This window comes from Dryobates pubescens, chromosome 36 (genome assembly GCF_014839835.1).
Source record: "Dryobates pubescens isolate bDryPub1 chromosome 36, bDryPub1.pri, whole genome shotgun sequence".
NCBI classification, from domain to species: domain Eukaryota; kingdom Metazoa; phylum Chordata; class Aves; order Piciformes; family Picidae; genus Dryobates; species Dryobates pubescens.
Window position 1 is genome coordinate 5,844,599 of NC_071647.1, and position 20,291 is coordinate 5,864,889.

Genomic DNA, 20,291 nt, shown 5'->3' on the forward strand with positions numbered 1-20,291 from the left:
CCCCCCACCCACCAGGGGACACCTGTGGGGACCAGCTCAGCGCTGGGGACACGAAGGAGCAGCGTCTCAGGGGAAGGACTTGGCCCGGCGCCGCCCTGCACTGGGTGGTGGCCGTCGTGGATTCGATGAAGGGCAGCCTGGTGGCCTTGCTGGCTCAGGGTGAAGCTCAGGGGATGGATGGCACAGCTGGGGGCACCTGCAGCACCTCCTGCTCCTCTGCCACCCACTCCTCTGTGGAGGCTGAGCCCCAGAGGGTGAGTGGAGCTGGAGGGGGTCCTGGGCAGTCAGGAGGGGACAACAGAGCCCTGCGGTCAGTCCCCATCTCACCAGGATGGACAAGAGGGTGGAGGGTGATGAAGGATGGAGGGTGATGGAGGATGGAGGATGATGAAGGATGGAGGGTGATGAAGCATGGAGTATGATGAAGGATGGAGGATGATGAAGGATGGAGGGTGATGAAGCATGGAGGATGATGAAGGGTGGAGGATGATGGAGGATAATGGAGGATGAAGGATGGAGGATGAAGGATGGAGGATGATGAAGGATGGAGGGTGATGAAGCATGGAGGATGATGAAGGATGGAGGATGATGGAGGATAATGGAGGATGAAGGATGGAGGATGATGAAGAATGGAGGATGAAGGATGATGGAGGGTGAAGGATGATGGAAGATGAAGGATAGAGGATGATGGAGGGTGAAGGAGGGTGATGGAGGAAGAATGGAGGATGATGGAGGCTGAAGGACAGAGGATGGTGGAGGGTGAAGGATTGAGGATGGAGGATGGAGGATGAAGGATGGAGGATGAAGGACAGGGGATGATGGAGCATGGTGGAGGATGGAGGATGATGGAGCATGGTTCATGATGGATGATGAAGGACAGAAGAGGCTGGAGCATGGAGGTGTCCAGTGGGGCAGTGGCCATGGGGACGGTGCCACCAGCAGAGCGGGCAGGGAGCAGCCAGGCTGTGCCATGGCTGGAGCCAGTGCCCAGCAGGAGCCCAGTGCCCTGTGCCTGAATAAAGAGCACATTCCGCTGTGAGGAGGAGGTGGTGCTGGCAGGGCATGGGCACAGCCCCAGGGGCACCAGGGGGGGCACAGCAGGAGGTGACGACCCCCACCTGGTCACCTCTAGGGACAGGATGTGCCCTTTGTGCCCCACCAGGATGAGGGCACCTTGGCATGGCCAGGAGGGTGAGGCTGCAGGCTGCTGAGGTGACTGTCCCCTGTGCCTGGCAGCCCCAAACCCTGGGTCACCACTGTGTCACAGTCTCACTAAGGTTGGAAGAGACCCCAAGGATCATCGAGTCCAACCTGTCCCAACAGACCTCATGACCAGACCATGGCACCAAGTGCCACATCCAAGCCCCTCCTGAACACCTCCAGGGCTGGGGACTCCACCACCTCCCTGGGCAGCACATTCCAATGCCGAACGACTCGCTCAGTGAAGAACTTTCTCCTCACCTCGAGTCTAAACCTCCCCTGGCACAGCTTGAGACTGTGTCCTCTTGTTCTGGTGCTGGGTGCCTGGGAGAAGAGACCAACCCCCACCTGGCTACAACCTCCCTGCAGGTAGTTGTAGAGGGCAATGAGGTCTCCCCTGAGCCTCCTCTTCTGCAGGCTAAGCAACCCCAGCTCCCTCAGCCTCTCCTCCCAGGGCTGTGCTCCAGACCCCTCCCCAGCCTTGTTGCCCTTCTCTGGACACCTTCAAGTCTCTCAATGTCCTTCTTAAACTGAGGGGCCCAGAACTGGACACAGGGCTCAAGGTGTGGCCTAACCAATGCAGAGTCCAGGGGCACAAGGACTTCCCTGCTCCTGCTGGCCACACTCTTCCTGCTGCAGGCCAGGATGCCATTGGCCCTCTTGGCCCCCTGGGCACACTGCTGGCTCATGTTTAGGCAGCTGTCAATCAGCACCCCCAGGTCCCTCTCTGTTAGGCAGCTCTCAGCCACTCTGACCCCAGCCTGTAGCTCTGCCTGGGGTTGCTGTGGCCAAAGTGCAGCCCCTGGCACTGGGACTTGTTGAATGCCATCCTGTTGGCCTCTGCCCATCTGTCCAGTCAGTCGAGGTCCCTCTGCAGAGCCCTTCTGGCCTCTAACTGACCAACATCTGCCCCCAGCTTGCTGTCATCTGCAAACTTGCTGCTGACTGACTCCATCCCCTCATCCAGATCATCAATGAAGATGTTAAAGAGGCTGGGGCCCAGCACTGCTCCCTGGGGCACACCACTGGTGCCTGGCTGCCAGCTGGCTGTGGCACCATTCACCACCACTCTCTGGGCTCAGCCTCCAGCCAGTTCCTCACCCAGCTCAGAGAGCTGCTGTCCCAGCCAGGGGCTGACAGCTTGGCCAGGAGGGGGATGTGTGGGGGGGATGGTGGCAAAGGCCTTGCTCCAGCCCAGGCAGAGCACATCCACAGCCTGCCCCACAGCCCCCAGGCAGTCAGCTGGGCATGGAAGGAGCTCAGGTTGACCACCACAGGGGGTGGGGGTACTGAGCAGGTGCCACACGAGCTCCTGCCAGCCAGGGGCAGCCCACTGGGCTGGGGACGCTTTGGGTCACGGTGGAGATGGTTTGGGGCACAGTGTGGGGCACTGAAACGCTCCAGGACGTAATGGGGACACCAAAGGGCATGGCAGGGACGTGGGGGGGCTGCTGGGGACACAGTGGTGACACTGGGGACACCGCAAGGGCAGGGCACTGGGGGTTAGGGACACAGTGGGGGTGGCTGGGGGGTGAAGGAGGCACAAGGGGGGGCCCCAGGGACACCTGGGGACACAATAAGGGCACTTGGGACACAGCAGTGACACTTTGGAGTGCAATGGGGACGCTGGGGGACATCAGGGGGACACTGGGGTGCACTGGGGACACTTTGGGGTGCAGCAGGGACATTCTGGGGCACAGGGAGGTGCTCTGGGGACGCTTTGGGGTGCACTGGGGACACTTTGGGGTGCAGCTGGGACATTCTGGGGCACAGGGAGGTGCTCTGGGATGCTTGGGGACACTTTGGGGTGCACTGGGGACACTTTGGGGTGCAGCTGGGACATTCTGGGGCACAGGGAGGTGCTCTGGGATGCACTGGGGACACTGTGGGGTGCACTGGGGACACTTTGGGGTGCAGCAGGGACATTCTGGGGCACAGGGAGGTGCTCTGGGATGCACTGGGGACGCTTTGGGGTGCACTGGGGACACTTTGGGGTGCAGCAGGGACATTCTGGGGCACAGGGAGGTGCTCTGGGATGCTTGGGGACACTTTGGGGTGCAGCAGGGACATTCTGGGGCACAGGGAGGTGCTCTGGGATGCACTGGGGACACTTTGGGGTGCAGCAGGGGGATAGTTTGGGATGCAGTGGGGACACTTTGGGACATGAGGGGAAGGGAGGGGGCACTTTGGGGCACAAAGGGGCACTTCAGGGGTGCGGTGGGAGGTACTTTGGGACACTTTGGGATGCAGTGGGGACACTTGGGGACATGAGAGGAAGGGAGGGGCACAACAGGGACACTTTGGGGCACAAATGGGTGCGAGGGGGGTAGTTTGGGACTCTTTGGGACACTTTGGGACATGAAGGGGGAGGGAGAGCACATGATGGGGACACTTTGGGGCACAAGGAGGTATTTTGGGGTGCAAAGGGGTGCAGTGGGAGTTAGTTTTAGCCACTTGGGGCCTCTTTGGGATGCAGTGGGGACACTTGGGGACATGAAGGGGAGGGAGGGGGCATGACAGGGACACTTGGGGGCACAAAGGGGTGCAGTGGGGGGGTAGTTTGTGACTCTGGGACACTTTGGGATGCAGTGGGGACACTTTGGGACGTGAAGGGGACGGAGGGAGCACGGCAGGGACACTTCGGGGCATAAAGGGTGCAGTGGGGGCGGAATTTGGGACTCTTCGGGACGTGAAGGGGAGGGAGAGAGCAGGCTGGGGACACTGCGGGGCACAAAGAGGTACTGCGGGGCACAAAGGAGCACTCCGGGGGGGCGGCGGGAGGTAGTTTGGGACACTTTGGGACACTTAGGATACAGTAGGGACACTTTGGGACATGAAGGGGAGGGAGGGAGCACTCTGGGGACACTTTGGGACACTTTGGGATGCAGTAGGGACACTTTGGGACATGAAGGGGAGGGAGGGAGCAGGCTGGAGACACTTCGGGGCTCAAAGGAGCACTCCGGGGGTGCGGCGGGAGGTAGTTTGGGACACTTTAGGATGCAGTAGGGACACTTTGGGACATGAAGGGGAGGGAGGGAGCACTCTGGAGACACTTTGGGACACTTTAGGATGCAGTAGGGACACTTTGGGACATGAAGGGGAGGGAGGGAGCACTCTGGGGACACTTTGGGACACTTTAGGATGCAGTAGGGACACTTTGGGACATGAAGGGGAGGGAGGGAGCACTCTGGGGACACTTTGGGACACTTAGGATGCAGTAGGGACACTTTGGGACATGAAGGGGAGGGAGGGAGCAGGCTGGGGACACTTTGGGACACTTTAGGATGCAGTAGGGACACTTTGGGACATGAAGGGGAGGGAGGGAGCACTCTGGGGACACTTCGGGGCACAAAGGAGCACTCCGGGGGTGCGGCGGGAGGTAGCTTGGGACGCTCCGGGAGGCAGCGAGCAGGCTCCGGCGCCCGCAGGGGACCCCCGGGGCGGGGCCGGGGGCGGGGGCTGGGGCCGGGCCCCGCTCCGGGCCCCGCTCCAGGCTCCGCTCGGCGCCCCCCGCCCCCCGCCCCGGCTCCATCTTGTGCGCGGCCGCCGCGGAGCCGCTCCAGGTGCGGGGGCCCGAGGGGGCGGGGAGCGCTTCGCTGGGACCTACCGGGAGCGGGGTGGGGAGCAGGACCCCCCGGGACGGGGAGCAGGACCCCCCGGGACGGGAGGGGACCCCAGGGCGAACCCCTCCCCCCGCCCCCCGCAGAGATCCCCACACAAGCCCTTGGGAGGGGTCGCCCCCTCGACCCCCATCCTCCCCGCCGGCTGTAGGGGCCCCCCCGAGACACCTCCCCCTCGCCGCAGGACCCCCAAGCCCTAGACGCTCACAGCACCCCCAAGCAGCGACCCTCCCTCCCCAGGGCTTCACAGAGACCCCCTCCCCAAGCCCTCACAAGCCCTCCCCCGGACCGCCCCCCTCGCCCCCAGCAGCAGGCTGCCCGCTCGAGACTCCCCGGGACCCCCCCCCCCCCCCAGCACTGCACCCCCAGATCATCCCAGGGCCCCTCCAGACTCTCCCAGCAGCGACCACCCCTTCGCAGGGCCCCGCAGACCCCCTCCCCCCAGCAGACTTCCCCCTTCTCCACACCCTCTCGGGCCCACCCCGGACCCCCCCCCAGCAGCATGCCCCCACCTTGGGCCCACACAGGGTCCCCCCAGCCCCCCTCCCCCATTAGCGCACCCCCACCCTCGAGCCTCACAAGGACCCCCCCCAGCACTGACAACCTCCCAAGACCTTCACACAACTCCCCCAGACCCTCCCCAGCAGCAAGCCCCCCCCCCAGTTCCTCCCCCAGACCCCCCCAGCAGGACACTCCCTCCCTCCCTGAGCCTCCCAGAGACCACCCCCAGACCCTGACAGGATATCCCCAGACTGTATCCCCCCCACCCACATCAGCGCACCCCCCCCCGCCCAGATCCTCACGGGACCCCCCCCCCAGACACCCCACCAGCAGGAACTCCCACTCCTAGACACAGGGACCCCCCCCCAGACCCCTTCAGCAGCAACCTCCCCCTCTGACACTAACAGGGACCCCCCAAACCTCCCCCTCCAGCAGCAATACCCTCCCCCTAGATCCTGAGAGCCCCCCCCCACAAGACGCCCCCCCTCCAGCCCCTCAGAGGGACCTTCATTGTCCCCCCACTTACCCTTCCTGCCACAAGACCCCCCCCCAATGCTCCTGCCAACCCCAGCCTTGCCAAGGGCAGCGACCCCCCACCCACCCTGGGGTTATCATCACCCCCCCGGGGCTGTCACCACCCCCCCAGGGGCTGTCACCCCCCCATCCCCCCTCCCCCACCCCCAGGCACCAAGGGGTTACCACACAAACCCAGCTTTGGTGGCCAAAATCCTTCTTAAGGCTTTAATCACAGTGGGAAAGGGATTGGGGGGGGGGGGGGGGGGAGGGGATAGGGCCACAGTGTGCCCCCCCCCCCCCCAGCCTGCCTGGGGAGGGGAGGGGGGGGGCCGGGACGAGTGCCCCCAGCCTGGGAATTGAAGCCAAATGGCTAAACCTGGCTTAAAGGTTCATGGGATTTAGGCACAACAAAAAAGGAAGAGGGGAGGGTGATGGGGCTGGGGGGGGGGGGGGCACGTCTGGCACCCCCCGGGGGGGCCCCAGGCATTAGTCAGGGGGCGAAGGTCGGAGCGGCGTGCCCGGCGTGCCCGGCGTGCCCGGCGCGGAAGTGGCACCGGCCGCGCGGCCCCGGCGCTGGCTCCCGGCTGGCAGCAGGTAGGGAGGGCAGGGCCGGGTGCCCCCCACCCCCACGGCAAGGGGGGCGTCCCCCAGCCCCGGGTGGGCACCCCCGGGGGGGGTCCCGGCCGGCTCTGTCCCAGCCTGGTGTCCCCTGGGCCTGGCAGTGGGGGACAGGGACGCAGGGACCCTGCCGCTGTGCCGGGGGGGGGTGGTGCCCCCACGGCTCCCCAGGCATTGGGGGCTGGGGTCCCTGCAGCCCCACAGGCCCTGAGGGTCCCTGCACAGACTGGCTCTGGGGGTCCCCACGGGGACAGGGCTCTAGGGGTCCCCACAGGAGTGAACTTTGGGGTCCCCATGGTCTCACAGGGACCAGGCTTTGGGGGTCCCCACGGGGACAGGGCTCTAGGGGTCCCCATGGGAGTGAACTTTGGGGTCCCCATGGTCTCACAGGGACCAGGCTCTGGGGATCCCCATGGGGACAGGGCTCTAGGGGTCCCCACGGGAGTGAACTTTGGGGTCCCCATGGTCTCACAGGGACCAGGCTCTGGGGGTCCCCACGGGGACAGGGCTCTAGGGGTCCCCATGGGAGTGAGCTCTGGGGTCCCCTTGGTTCCATAGAGGCCAGGCTCTGGGGGTCCCCACGGGAGTGAGCTTTGGGGTCTCACTGGTCTCACAGGGACCAGGCTCTAGGGGTCCCCACAGGAGTGAGCTCTGGGGTCTCACTGGTCTCACAGGGACCGGACTCTGGGGGTCCCCACGGGGACAGGGCTCTAGGGGTCCCCACGGGAGTGAGCTCTGGGGTCTCACTGGTCTCATAGGGACCTGGCTCTGGGGGTCCCCACAGGGACAGGGCTCTGGGGGTCCCCACGGGAGTGAGCTTTGGGGTCTCACTGGTCTCATAGGGACCAGGCTCTGGGGGTTCCCATGGTGCCATAGGGATGAAGGTCTGGGGCTCCCCACAGGGGAGGGTCTGGGGTCCCTACAGAGCCAGAGGGACTAGATTCTGGGGTCTCTATAGCTCCGTGGGGATGGGGCTCTGGAGGTCCTCACAACCCCATAGAAACTGGGCTCTGGGGGTCCCCATGGGCATGGGGATCTGGGGGTCCTTTAACCCCATAGAGAATGGCTGTGGGGATCCCCATAGCCCATAGGGACCCAGCGTCCTACAGGCCCATAGGGACTGGGCTCTGGGGGTCCCTATAGCCCTGCAGGGAACTCAGGGGTCCTCATCCCCCTACAGAGAGCAAGCTCCAAGGGTCTTCATAGTGCCACAGGGACAGGGCTCAGGGACTCCCCACAGAGACTGACTCTGGGGGTGCCCAGTGTCCCATAGGGTCAGGGTTTTGGGGCTCTCCATAGGGATCAGGTTCTCAGGGTCCCCATAGAGACAGGGTGCTGGGGGTCTGCATGGTGTCATAGGGATGAGGCTTTGGGGGTCTCCATAGGGATCAGGCTCTGAAGGTCCCATAGGGATCAGGGTGCTGGGGGTCTCCATGGTGCCATAGGGATGAGGCTTTGGGGGTCTCCACAGGGATCAGGCTCTGGAGGTCCCATAGGGATCAGGGTGCTGGGGGTCTCCATGGTGCCATAGGGATGAGGCTTTGGGGGTCTCCACAGGGATCAGGCTCTGGAGGTCCCCACAGCCCCATGTGGCCCAGCCCTCGTTCTCCCGCTGCCAGCTCCTGCCCTGTGTCACCATGGCCACGGTGGTGGGAGGGGGGCAGCCCCTCCACATACCATGGCTGAATCCTGCCCCACCCCTGCCCCTATGGCCCCTCCCTGGGCGACCCTGGCGCTGGAAGGACTCCCAGGGGCAGGGATCCATCTGTGGGTGGCATCGAGCCCCGGCCGGGGCTGCAGGGTGGGGTGGGAAGAGCACCTGCGGGGTTGCCAACCTCTCCTGGGCCCCCTTGCCACCACAGCCCCTGCCCTGCTGAGATGGCTCCGGGCGCCTGAGCCACGCCCTGGGCGGGGCCCAGCCATGGAGACCGTTGTCATCGTGGCCATCGGGGTGCTGGCCACCATCTTCCTGGCATCCTTCGTGGCGCTGGTGGTGGTCTGCCGGCAGCGGTACTGCCACCCCACAGACCTGCGCCACCACTACGACACCAAGTGAGTGACCTGGGGGGGTGGTGGTGTCCTTGGCCCCAGCAGGGCAGGGCTGGCAGGGAGGGACCTCAAACCCCCCCCCCGGGGCCGGGGACGTCCCCCAGGATCAAGGGGATGATGCTGGGGACACCTCCAGCAGCAGCAGGGCAGTGCTGGGGACACCTCCAGCAGCAGCAGGGCAGTGCTGGGGACACCTCCAGCAGCAGCAGCAGCAGGGCAGTGCTGGGGACACCTCCAGCAGCAGCAGGGCAGTGCTGGGGACACCTCCAGCAGCAGCAGCAGGGCAGTGCTGGGGACACCTCCAGCAGCAGCAGGGCAGTGCTGGGGACACCTCCAGCAGCAGCAGCAGCAGGGCAGTGCTGGGGACACCTCCAGCAGCAGCAGCAGCAGGGCAGTGCTGGGGACACATCCAGCAGCAGCAGGGCAGTGCTGGGGACACCTCCAGCAGCAGCAGCAGGGCAGTGCTGGGGACACCTCCAGCAGCAGCAGGGCAGTGCTGGGGACACATCCAGCAGCAGCAGGGCAGTGCTGGGGACACATCCAGCAGCAGCAGCAGGGCAGTGCTGGGGACACCTCCAGCAGCAGCAGCAGCAGCAGGGCAGTGCTGGGGACACCTCCAGCAGCAGCAGAGCAGTGCTGGGGACACCTCCAGCAGCAGCAGCAGCAGGGCAGTGCTGGGGACACCTCCAGCAGCAGCAGCAGCAGGGCAGTGCTGGGGACACCTCCAGCAGCAGCAGCAGGGCAGTGCTGGGGACACCTCCAGCAGCAGCAGCAGCAGGGCAGTGCTGGGGACACCTCCAGCAGCAGCAGGGCAGTGCTGGGGACACCTCCAGCAGCAGCAGCAGCAGGGCAGTGCTGGGGACACCTCCAGCAGCAGCAGGGCAGTGCTGGGGACACCTCCAGCAGCAGCAGCAGCAGGGCAGTGCTGGGGACACCTCCAGCAGCAGCAGAGCAGTGCTGGGGACACCTCCAGCAGCAGCAGCAGGGAGTTGGGGTGTGGGGGGAGCCCCAGGAGCTGAGCCTGTCCCCAGAGGTGCCCCCCATGTCCCCAACAGACCCATCGTGGACCTGATGGGGACCGCCGAGACGCCGTCGGAGCCCTCGGAGCTGGAGCTGGACGATGTGGTGATCACCAACCCCCACATCGAGGCCATCCTGGAGAACGAGGACTGGGTGGAGGATGCCTCGTGAGTGTGTGTCCCCTCCCCCCTGTGCCCCCTGTCCCCTCCACCACCCTGGGCACCTCCAGCCTCCCCATCATGGCACGCAGGTGGCAGAGATGCAGCGACCACCAAGCCATGGCTGGCCTGGAGAAGCTGATCTCTGGGTGGGAATGTCCCCAGGGGTCTGGGGGACGTGGAGGGTGGGTAGGCAGTGGTGGGGGCACGAGGGGTGAGGATAGGAGGAGTCAGTTTCATGTCCTCCCTCTCCACAGGGGTCTGGTGTCCCACTGCATCGCCATCCTGAAGGTGAGTCCAAGAGGTGGCACTGGTGGTGCTGGTGGCACTCAGTGCCCAGCCTGGCCCCACTCCCATTGTCGCTCCCCCCCTGCCCTGCAGATCTGCCACACGCTGACAGAGAAGCTGGTGGCCATGACCATGGGCTCAGGTGCCCGAGTGAAGTCCCCTGCCAGCCTTGGTGACATCATTGTGGTGGCCAAACGCATCAGCCCCAGGTGACAGGGGGGGTCCTGGGGTTGGGGGAGGGGGTGGGAGATGGAGGGTGGCCCCACAGTGTCCCCAGAGGTTAACTCCATGCCCGTCATCAGGGTGGACGACGTGGTGAGATCCATGTACCCTCCGCTGGACCCCAAACTGCTGGACGCCAGGTGACACAGGGGACACTCCCTGGGGGGTGTGGGGTGGGTGTGAAACACCCATGGGTGGGGGACACCAATGCCACCTAGCTGAGCACAACCCCCGCGGGGTGACAAGCCGAACGGGGACAGCGCAGGGACCTCCAGATGGGGACCCTGAGGCAGGAGCCACACTGCTGGTGGCAAAGCCTGCCCGGGCAGGGGAGGGGGAGGTGACAAGGCCACCGTGTGTCCCCCACAGGGCGGCGGCGCTGCTGCTGTCGGTCAGCCACCTGGTGCTGGTGACCCGCAGCGCCTGCCGCCAGCCTGCCGCCCGCCACTGGGTGGAGCGGTCGCTGGCCGCCGCCGAGGAGCACATGGCCGTGCTGCGCCAGGCCGCCATGGCCACCGAGAGCGACCGCCCGGCGCCCACCGAGGCCTTCCGCCAGGAGCAGTCGGCCATCTGAGCGCCCCCCACCCCTGCTGCCACCCTGCCCTGCCAATAAAGGCCCTGCGAGGCGGCGGGTGGCACACCCCCACCCCACCGTCCTGCGGGGGCTCTGGATCTGGCTTTGTGTTCTCTTGCTCCACGCAGGGAGTTTGGGGGAGTCCTGCGGGCAGGGGGGGGGGTCAAGAGGGTTTGGAGGGGCATGGGGGAGCTTGGAAGCTTTGGGAGGGTTGCAGGGGGTTTTATGGGGGGTTGGAGAGGATGGGGGTGGGGAAGGGGACTTGGGAGCCAAGGTTAGGGGCTTAGGGGGGCTTGGAGTGGGGGAAATGCAGTGTTCATGGGGGGTCTTTGGGAGGATTCGGGGGGGTGTTAAAGGGGCTTGGGTTCTGGGGGGGATTCAGGGGTGCTGCCCAGCTCCGAGGACCGCGGGGCTCATGCCCGGCGTGGTGCCAGGGCCCGTGCCCCCGGCCCGGACGGGGTCCATTCGGGCAGGGGGGGTTGAGTCCTGCCCAAGTTGTTGCTCCCAGGCCCGGGGGGGGGAACGGACCTCGGTCATGTGGCTGCGCGTCACGTGATGAGAGGGCGGGATGAAGGGCGGGTGCGCCCGCCCCGTTTCCTCAGCTGGCCAATGGGAGCGCGGCATGCGGGGCGGTGGGCCAATGGGAGGCGGGGGGTGGGGCTTGCGGCTGGCAGGCAGGGAGACCGCGGCTGTGGGGCTGGGACCGGGGCAGGGACTGGGATCGCTGGGAGGTACTGGGGAGCGTTTGGGGGTACCAAGGACGGGGGGGGGGGCGTAGTGGGAGGGAATACCGACGGCACTGGGGGGCACCGGGAGGGAATCTCGAGGGTACTGGGAGGCACTGGTAGTCGGGGGTGGTTCTGGGGGTACTGGGAGAAACTGGGAGTCAGGGAGGGCAGTGGGAATACTGAGATTCCCTGGGAGGTTTGGGGGTGACACTGGAAGTCACGGGATGCCCCGGGGGTACTGGGAGGGACTGGACGGCAGTGGGAGACCCTGAGGGTGCTGGGAGTCACTGTGGAGCACTGGGACACACTGGGGAGCGCTGGGAGTCACAGGGCGCCGTGGGGGCACTAGGAGGCACTGGTGGGGCGTGGGAGGCTCTGGGAGTCATGGAAGTGGTTCTAGGGCAGTGGGAAGCGCTGGGAAATGGGGGTGTAGGGGGACTGGGAGTCCTGGGATTCTAGGGGTACTGGAAGTCATGGGGCGGTCTGGGAGCACTGGGGATCAGGAGGGGTTCAGAGGGCACTGGCGGCCACTGGAAGGTACTGGGACGCCCAGGACAGGACAGCGCAGTGACGCCAAGGCGTTGCTCCCCTGCCCCACAGCCCAGGGTCCCACGGCGGGGGGTCTCCGCGGGGTGGGGGAGGTCCTGACCTTTCTCAGTTTTCCCCCTGGGAGGGAGCCGGGGTGAGGGGGAGTAGCACCCAGCATCCCCCCATGCCCCCGTGGGGCGCAGGCAGTCCGGAGTGGGTGCGGGGCTGTGGCCGGTCCACAGCCTGGGGAAAGGGAAGTGAAAGTGACTGTGGATTGTGAAAGGGGGGGCTGGGAGGGAGAAACGGGAAGGGGAAATGTGCCCTGGGGGGAAGGAAGTTTGTCTGGGGGGGGGGGGGGGTCCTTAGCACCCACGGGTACTGGCCAGGAAGGTGCTGACCCCCCCGCAGCCGCCTGCACCGCAGACAGATATTATCGGGGTGCTGCGGGCAGTGGTTGGGGTGCCAGACACCACAGTGCTATCTCCCCCCCCTTACAACGAGTGGGTGCCCTCCCCAGCGCCCTGAGGTGCCCCCTGCCTTGCTCAGGAGCCCTGGGTTCGGGGGGGCATTGCCCTGGGTGAGGACTGGGGGGGGAGGGAGGGGGCTTTCCCAGCAGGTGCTGAAAGGAGAAGCGAGAGCTGCAGGGACAGGGGGGGTGCTGGGGCAGAAACCTGCCCCCCCAGCCGCCTTGGTGAATGGGGAAACTGAGGCACAGTGGTGCCATGGTGTGGGGGGGCATTGCCCACAGGTGCCCCCAGCGCCATGAGCCCCCTCCTGCTGCTGTGGCTGCCACTGGCTGGAGCCAGCACCTGGCTGCCATGCCCCGACGGGCAGCTGTGTCCCACCACCCCGGTGAGTGCCCCAGGGCCGGGGGGGATGTGGGGGATGGTGACCCCACCAGAGGGTAACTGTCCCCCTCCTACACCTCTCACCCCTCCCAGGCCCTGCCTGCCAGCAGAACTGGAGCCAGCTGCCCGCTGCCAGGGGTGAGCCACCCTCCCTGCCTCAGTTTCCCCTCTTTCTGCCCCCCACAGCCCTGCTGCCCTCCCACTTCTGTGTCCCCAGGGTGTCACCTGCACTGGTGGCCACCGCTGCTGTCCCCGAGGGTCCCACTGCAGCGCTGACGGCGACTCCTGCGTCACCTCCCTAGGTATGGGGGGGTGCCACACCTGGGTGGGGGGACATGGATGAGCCTGGGGGCCCCATCCTGATCAATGTCTTCATTGATGATCTGGAGGAGGGGACTGAGTCCATCAGCAGGAAAGGTGCAGTTGACACCAAGCTGGGGGCAGGAGTTGATCTCTTACAGGCTAGGAGAGCTCTGCAGAGGGACCTTGCCAGGCTGGGCAGAGGCCAAGGGCAGGAGATTGAACACAGCCAAGTGCCAGGGGCTGCACATTGGCCACAGCAACCCCAGGCAGTGCTGCAGGCTGGGGGCAGAGTGGCTGAGAGCAGCCAGGCAGAGAGGGACCTGGGGGTGCTGGTGGACAGCAGCTGAACAGGAGCCAGCAGTGTGCCCAGGCAGCCAAGAAGGCCAAGGGCATCCTGGCCTGCAGCAGGAAGAGTGTGGCCAGCAGGAGCAGGGAAGTCCTTGTGCCCTGTGCTCAGCACTGCTGAGGCCACACCTGGAGTCCTGTGGCCAGCTCTGGGCTCCTCAGGTTAGGAAAGAGGTTGAGCTGCTGGAAGGTGTCCAGAGAAGGGCAACAAAGCTGGGGAGGGGTCTGGGGCACAGCCCTGGGAGGAGAGGCTGAGGGAGCTGGGGTTGCTTAGCCTGCAGAAGAGGAGGCTCAGGGGAGACCTTCTTGCTCTCTCCAACTCCCTGCAGGGAGGTTGGAGCCAGGTGGGGGTTGGGCTCTTCTCCCAGGCAAGCAGCAGCAGAACAAGAGGACACAGTCTCAAGCTGTGCCAGGGGAGGTTTAGGCTGGAGGTGAGGAAGAAATTCTTCCCAGCAAGAGAGATTGGCCACTGGGATGTGCTGCCCAGGGAGGTGGTGGAGTCCCCATCCCTGGAGGTGTTTAGGAAGAGCCTGGATGAGGCCCTTGGTGCCATGGTTGAGTTGCTCAGATGGTGCTGGGGGAGAGGTTGGGGTCCAATGATCTCAAAGGTCTCTTCCAACCTGGCTAATTCTGTTCTGTCCCATCCCTGCCCTCTGCAGCCCCCCGTGCTGTGCCCTGTCCCGACGGGCAGTCCGAGTGCCCCGACGGTGCCACGTGCTGCGTGACGGCCAGCGGCGCCTGGGGGTGCTGCCCCATGCCCCAGGTACGGGGGCAGGGTGGGGGGCACAGGGACGTTGTGGGGGCCACATCCTGAGGCCAGCACTGTGATGAGCCTGCCTGGTGCCCGCAGGCCTCCTGCTGCGCTGACAAAGTGCACTGCTGCCCCCACGCCACCCTCTGTGACCTGGCACACGGACGCTGCCTGTCGCCCGCCGGCCACCACCTGCCCCTGGGCACCACCTTCCCTGCCTGGAGGCGCCAGCCCTCGGTGCCAGGTAAGGGCTGTGCCCCTGCCAGCGGTGGGGTGGCCCTCGTGGATGGGGCAGGGAGGAGGGGAGGGGAGGTGGTGACGCCGTGTGTGTGCCCCTGCAGTCACCCTGCGCCAGGTGCTGTGCCCGGATGGGCGCTCGGCCTGTCCCGACGGATCCACCTGCTGCCAGCTGCCCTCGGCACAGTATGGCTGCTGTCCCCTGCAGAACGTGAGTGGCAGCCCCACGATGGGCACCCTGCACTGGGCACCCTGTGTGGGCAGCTTGGGCCAAGCATCATCCTCCCCTCTCCCTTCACCAGCCATCCCGTGCCAGGCACCCCACATCCACCAACCCACAGCGAGCACCCCTCATTGCCCACCTCGTGCTGGGCACCCTGTTCTGGCTGCTTCATGCCAGCTGTCCCATACTGGGCACCCTGTACTGGTAACCCATACTGAGCACCCCATGCCTAGGCATCCTGTCCCAAGCACCCCAACCTCAGGCACCCCATGCCCACCAAGCCATGCCAGGCACCCTGCACTGAGCACTCTGTGCTGAGCACCCTGTATCAGGCACTGTGTCCCAAGCACCCCGTGCCAGGCAGCCTGTACTGGCAGCCCATACTGAGCACCCCATGCCAGGCATCATGGCCTTTAGCACCCTATGCTTGGCACCCAACACTGAGCATCCCATACCAAGCACCCAGTACCAGACACCCCATGCCAGCTGCCCCATCCCTGCAGCCCATACTGAGCACTCCATGCCTGGCACCCCTGCCAGGCACCCTGTCCCAGGTCCCATGTCATGCACACTATATTGGGCACTGTATCCTGGGCATTCCATGCCATGCTTCCTATACCAGGCACCCTGTACTGGCAGCCTATGCTGGGCACCCAGTGCTGGCAAACTCTACTGAGCACTCCATGCCAGGCATCCTTTCCCAGGCACTCCATGCTGGATACCTGAAGCTGGGCACCCCATACCCAGCACCCCATACTGGGCACCCTGTCCTGGCTGCCCAGTATTGGGCACCTTCTCTCCAGCACTCCATGCTGGGCACCCTGTCCCAAGCAGCCAGTGTTGGGCACCTTGTCCTGAGCACCCCACACCAGACACCTTGTGCTGGGCACTCCATGCTGGGCACCCTGTGTCCTGAACCACCCGTGCCATGCTCTCCATTCTGGGCACCCTGTATTGGGCACTGCATGCCAGACTCCTATGCCATTTATCCCATACCTGGCACCTCCAACGAGAGGCCACCCTGTCCTTGCTGGTGCTGGTGCCCGTGGGTGGGCAGGGTGGGCAGCGGCAGGGGTGCAGCGGGCACCCACCAGGCTGTGCCGGGCAGGCGGTGTGCTGCAGCGACGGGCAGCACTGCTGCCCACAGGGCACCACCTGTGACCTGGAGCGCTCCACCTGCACCTCAGCACGACCCCGGGCAGCCCTGCCCGCAGGTGAGGACCCCCCCTGCCCCTTCCTGTGCCAGGCTGGGGACGGGGGGGAGCGTGCCAGCTCAGCCTGTGCCCTCGTCCCCAGCTGGCGAGGTGAGGTGCGAGGACGGGACGAGGTGCCCCGAAGGGAACACCTGCTGCAGGATCAGCCAGGGGGCATGGGGGTGCTGCCCCCTGGAGGAGGTATGGGGGCAGGGAGGGGGGGGTCCCTGTGCCCTGGGTGGCACAAGATCAGATATGCCCTGTGCCCTGGGGGGGGGGTGAGGACAAGTGCTCCCTGAAGGACAAGGACGGATGTCCCCTGGCCAGCAGGAGGGACAAAAGCTGATGCCCCCTGTGCCCCTGGGAGAGGCAGTGCCAGCTGTCCCCAGTGCCCTGGGTGAGATGAGGGCCAGTGTCCCCTGCCCACTAGGAGGGGCAGTGGCAGATGTCCCCTGTGCCCCAGGAGGAGCAAAGGTTGACGTCCCCTGTGCCCTGGGTGGGATGAGAGCCAATGTCCCCTGCCCCCTAGGAGAGATGTGGCCAGTCCTAGGGCACTCACCCCACTGATGCCCAGGCCCCCACTCAAGCCCTCTCTTAACTGGGACCAGTTTGGGGATCCAGGGGTGGGAGGTGGTGAGGGGGCAGGAGGCTGCTGGGATGCCCTTGGACCTCCTGTGCTGCCCCACCGCGGGGCACAGGAGTGGCAGTGGATGGAGCCATGCTGGGATGGGGACAAGGGACAGGTTGGGGGGACACAATTGGTCTTGTGGGGGGGTCCCCAAGCATGGAGCTGGGTATCTGGGTGGGGGGGGGGACAGCTGGACTCAGTGCTCCCCATTTCCCCCCCTGTAGGCCGTCTGCTGCTCTGACCACATTCACTGCTGCCCCCGGGGCTCCACCTGCGAGCCGGAGGCCGGCAGCTGCCGGCTGGGGGGCGGCGGTGCCCAGCCCTGGCTGCGGAAGAGCCCTGCCCTGCGGCGGGGGGGGGGACGTGCGCTGCGACGAGCAGACCAGCTGCCCCGACGGCAGCACCTGCTGCCGCCTCGCCTCGGGCGCCTGGGGGTGCTGCCCCCTCGAGGAGGTCTGGGGGACCGCCCTGGGGACCAAGGACGTGCTGGTGTCCCCAGCTGGGGGGGGTGTGGGGGGCGTGGGAGGGGGCAGGGTGGTGCACCCCGCTGCTGGGATGGGCTGAGACCACCCAGAGGCCCTCGGAGGGTGCTCGTTGCTGAAGGGGCTCCACAAGCTCCAGCAGGGCACTGCCACCTCCTGGCCCTCGGGGCAGAGCCACCACTGCCCCCCGCGGGATGGGGCAGTTGTACCCTGGGAGGGGCAAGTGCCAGTGTCCCTTCTGCTGGGGGAATGAGGACGGGTGCCCGCTGTTTGCCAGGAGGGGCAATGCCAGGTGTCCCTGGTGCCCTGAGTGCCGTAAGGGCCAATGTCCCCTGTCCTCCGGGGGTGACAGTGGCAGATGTCCCCTTGCTTCTGGAAGGATGAGGGCAGATGTCCCCCGTGCCCTGGTGGGACGAGGGCAGATGTCCCCCCAGGAGGGATGTGGCCAGCCCAGAGCCCCTGCAGTGTGCCACTGTGCTCCTTTGCTGCCCCTCCCCTGGGCAGACTGCCTCTGTTAGCTGGCACCGGTTCGGGGCTGCAGTGGCTGGATGTGATGTGAGGGCAGGAGGCCACCGGCGTGCTCACGGACTTCCCTGTGTCCCATTTGGGGTGGGGGGCGACAGGAGGGGTGAGGGGGTCCCCATAATCCACCCAGAGCATACATGGAGCCAGTCTGGCACTGGCGGAGAGGGGACAAGGGAGGGCAGGGACAGGGCAGGGGGCAGCGCAGTTTGCCCCCCTGGGGGTGCCCAGGCGTGGGTGAGCTGCGGGGCCCGGGGTGGGGGCAGGGCGGTCATGCTGTGCTCACTGTCCCTTCTCGCTCCCCCTCAGGCCGTCTGCTGCCCCGACCACATTCACTGCTGCCCCCGGGGCTCCACCTGCGAGCCGGAGGCCGGCAGCTGCCGGCTGGGGGGCGGCGGTGCCCAGCCCTGGCTGCGGAAGAGCCCTGCCCTGCGGCGGGGGGGGGACGTGCGCTGCGACGAGCAGACCAGCTGCCCCGACGGCAGCACCTGCTGCCGCCTCGCCTCGGGCGCCTGGGGGTGCTGCCCCCTCGAGCAGGTCGGGCAGGGGGCCGAGGGCCGGGTGGAGCGCTCGAGGTGGGGGGGGAGTGCCAGGACACAAGGGGCCCTGTGGAACTGGGGGAGTTGGAGCAGAGTGGGCACTGGGGGGGTGGCTCTTGGGGGACAAGTGGGAGCCAAGTGTGGGGCAGCCCTCCTCCATACCAGTAACCTTCCTCCATACCAGTAATACCCCCCTCCCATACCAGTAATACCCCCCCATACCAGTACCCCCCCACACACCAGTAACAACCCTCCCCTCCATACCAGTAACAACCCCCCCATACCAGTAACAGCGCCCCCCTCCACACCAGCAATAATCCCCCCTCCATATCAGCAACCCCCTCCTCCCCACCAGTAACCCCCACTCACACCAGTAACCCCTTTCTTCCATGCCAACCCCCCCTCCCCACCAGTAACCCCCCCATACCAGTAACCCCCTCCTTCCATGCCAACCCCCCCTCCCCACCAGTAACCCCCCCCCATACCAGTAACCCCTTCCTTCCATGCCAACCCCCCCTCCCCACCAGTAACCCCCCCCATACCAGTAACCCCTTCCGTCCATGCCAACCCCACCTCCACACCAGTAACCCCCCCATACCAGTAACCCCCTCCTTCCATGCCAACCCCCCCTCCCCACCAGTAACCCCCCCCCATACCAGTAACCCCTTCCTTCCATGCCAACCCCCGCTCCCCACCAGTAACCCCCCCATACCAGTAACCCCCTCCTTCCATGCCAACCCCCCCTCCCCACCAGTAACCCCCCCCCATACCAGTAACCCCTTCCTTCCATGCCAACCCCCGCTCCCCACCAGTAACCCCCCCCATACCAGTAACCCCCTCCTTCCATGCCAACCCCCCCTCCCCACCAGTAACCCCCCCCCATACCAGTAACCCCTTCCTTCCATGCCAACCCCCCCTCCCCACCAGTAACCCCCCCCATACCAGTAACCCCTTCCGTCCATGCCAACCCCACCTCCACACCAGTAACCCCCCCATACCAGTAACCCCCTCCTTCCATGCCAACCCCCCCTCCCCACCAGTAACCCCCCCCATACCAGTAACCCCCTCCTTCCATGCCAACCCCCCCTCCCCACCAGTAACCCCCCCCATACCAGTAACCCCCTCCTTCCATGCCAACCCCCCCCCTCCATCCCAATGTGTGAGGGGTCCCCCATGGGTCCCCCAGTGCCAGGAGCTGCTGCTGGCTGTGAGTGGGGTTGGGGGCGGGGGGGGGTGTCTGGATGACTTTGGAGGAGGAAGGAAAGGAGCCAGGGTGGCACCCAGATGCCCGAGTTCCTCCTGGGTGCCCCCAGCTCCCCCTTGATGCCAATATTCCTGCCCACCCCCAGGCTGTTTGCTGCCGGGACCACCAGCACTGCTGCCCCCGTGGCTACACCTGCAACGAGGCCACCCAGAGCTGCGACAAGCTGCTGGCGCCCACCCCCTTGCTGCGGGCACCCCCTTCCTCACCCCAGTCCCTGCGCTGGGCACCCCCGCCCCCCCCGGCCCCGCTGCGGGCCGCCAGCCCCCAGGCGGCCGGCGCCGTGCCCTGCGCCGCCTCCCGCTCCTGCCGGGCCGGGCAGAAGTGCTGCCGGAGCCGCGCTGGCTCCTGGGGGTGCTGCCCCTTCGCCCAGGTCAGTGTCGAGGGGGAGCAGTGGGTGGCCGGGGGGGGGCACCGGGGTGGGGGTCTGGGCAGCATCACCCCAATCCCCTCTCTCCCTGCAGGGCTCCTGCTGCCTCGACGGTCGCCACTGCTGCCCGGGGGGGTCCCGCTGCGCTGCTGGGGGCTTGGGGTGTACCCCCCTACGCTGGGACCTGCCTGACCCCCACAGGGTGCTGCTCTGATGGCCCCAGGGACAGCCCCAGCCCCTCCCCCCCCCCCCCCCCGAGTGCCAGCACCCCAATAAAAGGTTTGTAGGACATCCCCCATCCCCCTGGTTCCTTGGGGTGGGGGTTTGGGGGTGGGGGGGGGAGCAAACTGAAGCGGCAGAGACCGAGGGGGGGGAGGGGGTTGTTGTGTTTAATATATTAATGCCATCTTGGGGGCGGGCAGGAGCACACAGCAGCTTTGTGCCCTGAGGGGGGGGATCCCCATGTGCCCCCCCCCCTCCCCCGCCAGCCCAGCCCCCGCCTGTCCCTCTTCATCCTCACCACGTAGAAAACGTTTAGAAACACGATTAAAATCCAGGGGTGGGGGG

General features: G+C 66.1%; 2 protein-coding genes across 2 annotated transcripts; both read left to right on the forward strand.

Moving 5' to 3' along the window:
• The first annotated feature begins 8,320 nt into the window (after nucleotides 1–8,320).
• TMEM98 (transmembrane protein 98) lies at nucleotides 8,321–10,831 on the forward strand. The gene is made up of 6 exons (XM_054176894.1): nucleotides 8,321–8,507; nucleotides 9,560–9,691; nucleotides 9,940–9,973; nucleotides 10,064–10,179; nucleotides 10,273–10,332; nucleotides 10,562–10,831. The coding sequence occupies exons 1-6, from the start codon at nucleotides 8,377–8,379 to the stop codon at nucleotides 10,764–10,766; spliced, it is 678 nt and encodes a 225-aa protein (XP_054032869.1). The 5' UTR covers nucleotides 8,321–8,376; the 3' UTR covers nucleotides 10,767–10,831.
• A 599-nt stretch (nucleotides 10,832–11,430) lies between these two features.
• On the forward strand, nucleotides 11,431–20,251 carry GRN (granulin precursor). The gene is given in 14 exon segments (XM_054176627.1): nucleotides 11,431–11,517; nucleotides 12,771–12,874; nucleotides 12,964–13,008; nucleotides 13,088–13,172; nucleotides 14,178–14,281; nucleotides 14,369–14,513; nucleotides 14,611–14,717; nucleotides 15,838–15,943; nucleotides 16,026–16,123; nucleotides 16,775–16,903; nucleotides 16,905–17,003; nucleotides 17,864–18,091; nucleotides 19,443–19,727; nucleotides 20,213–20,251. Coding segments are annotated over 13 exon segments (1,560 nt in total). The 5' UTR covers nucleotides 11,431–11,517; nucleotides 12,771–12,784.
• Nucleotides 20,252–20,291: the final 40 nt, after the last annotated feature.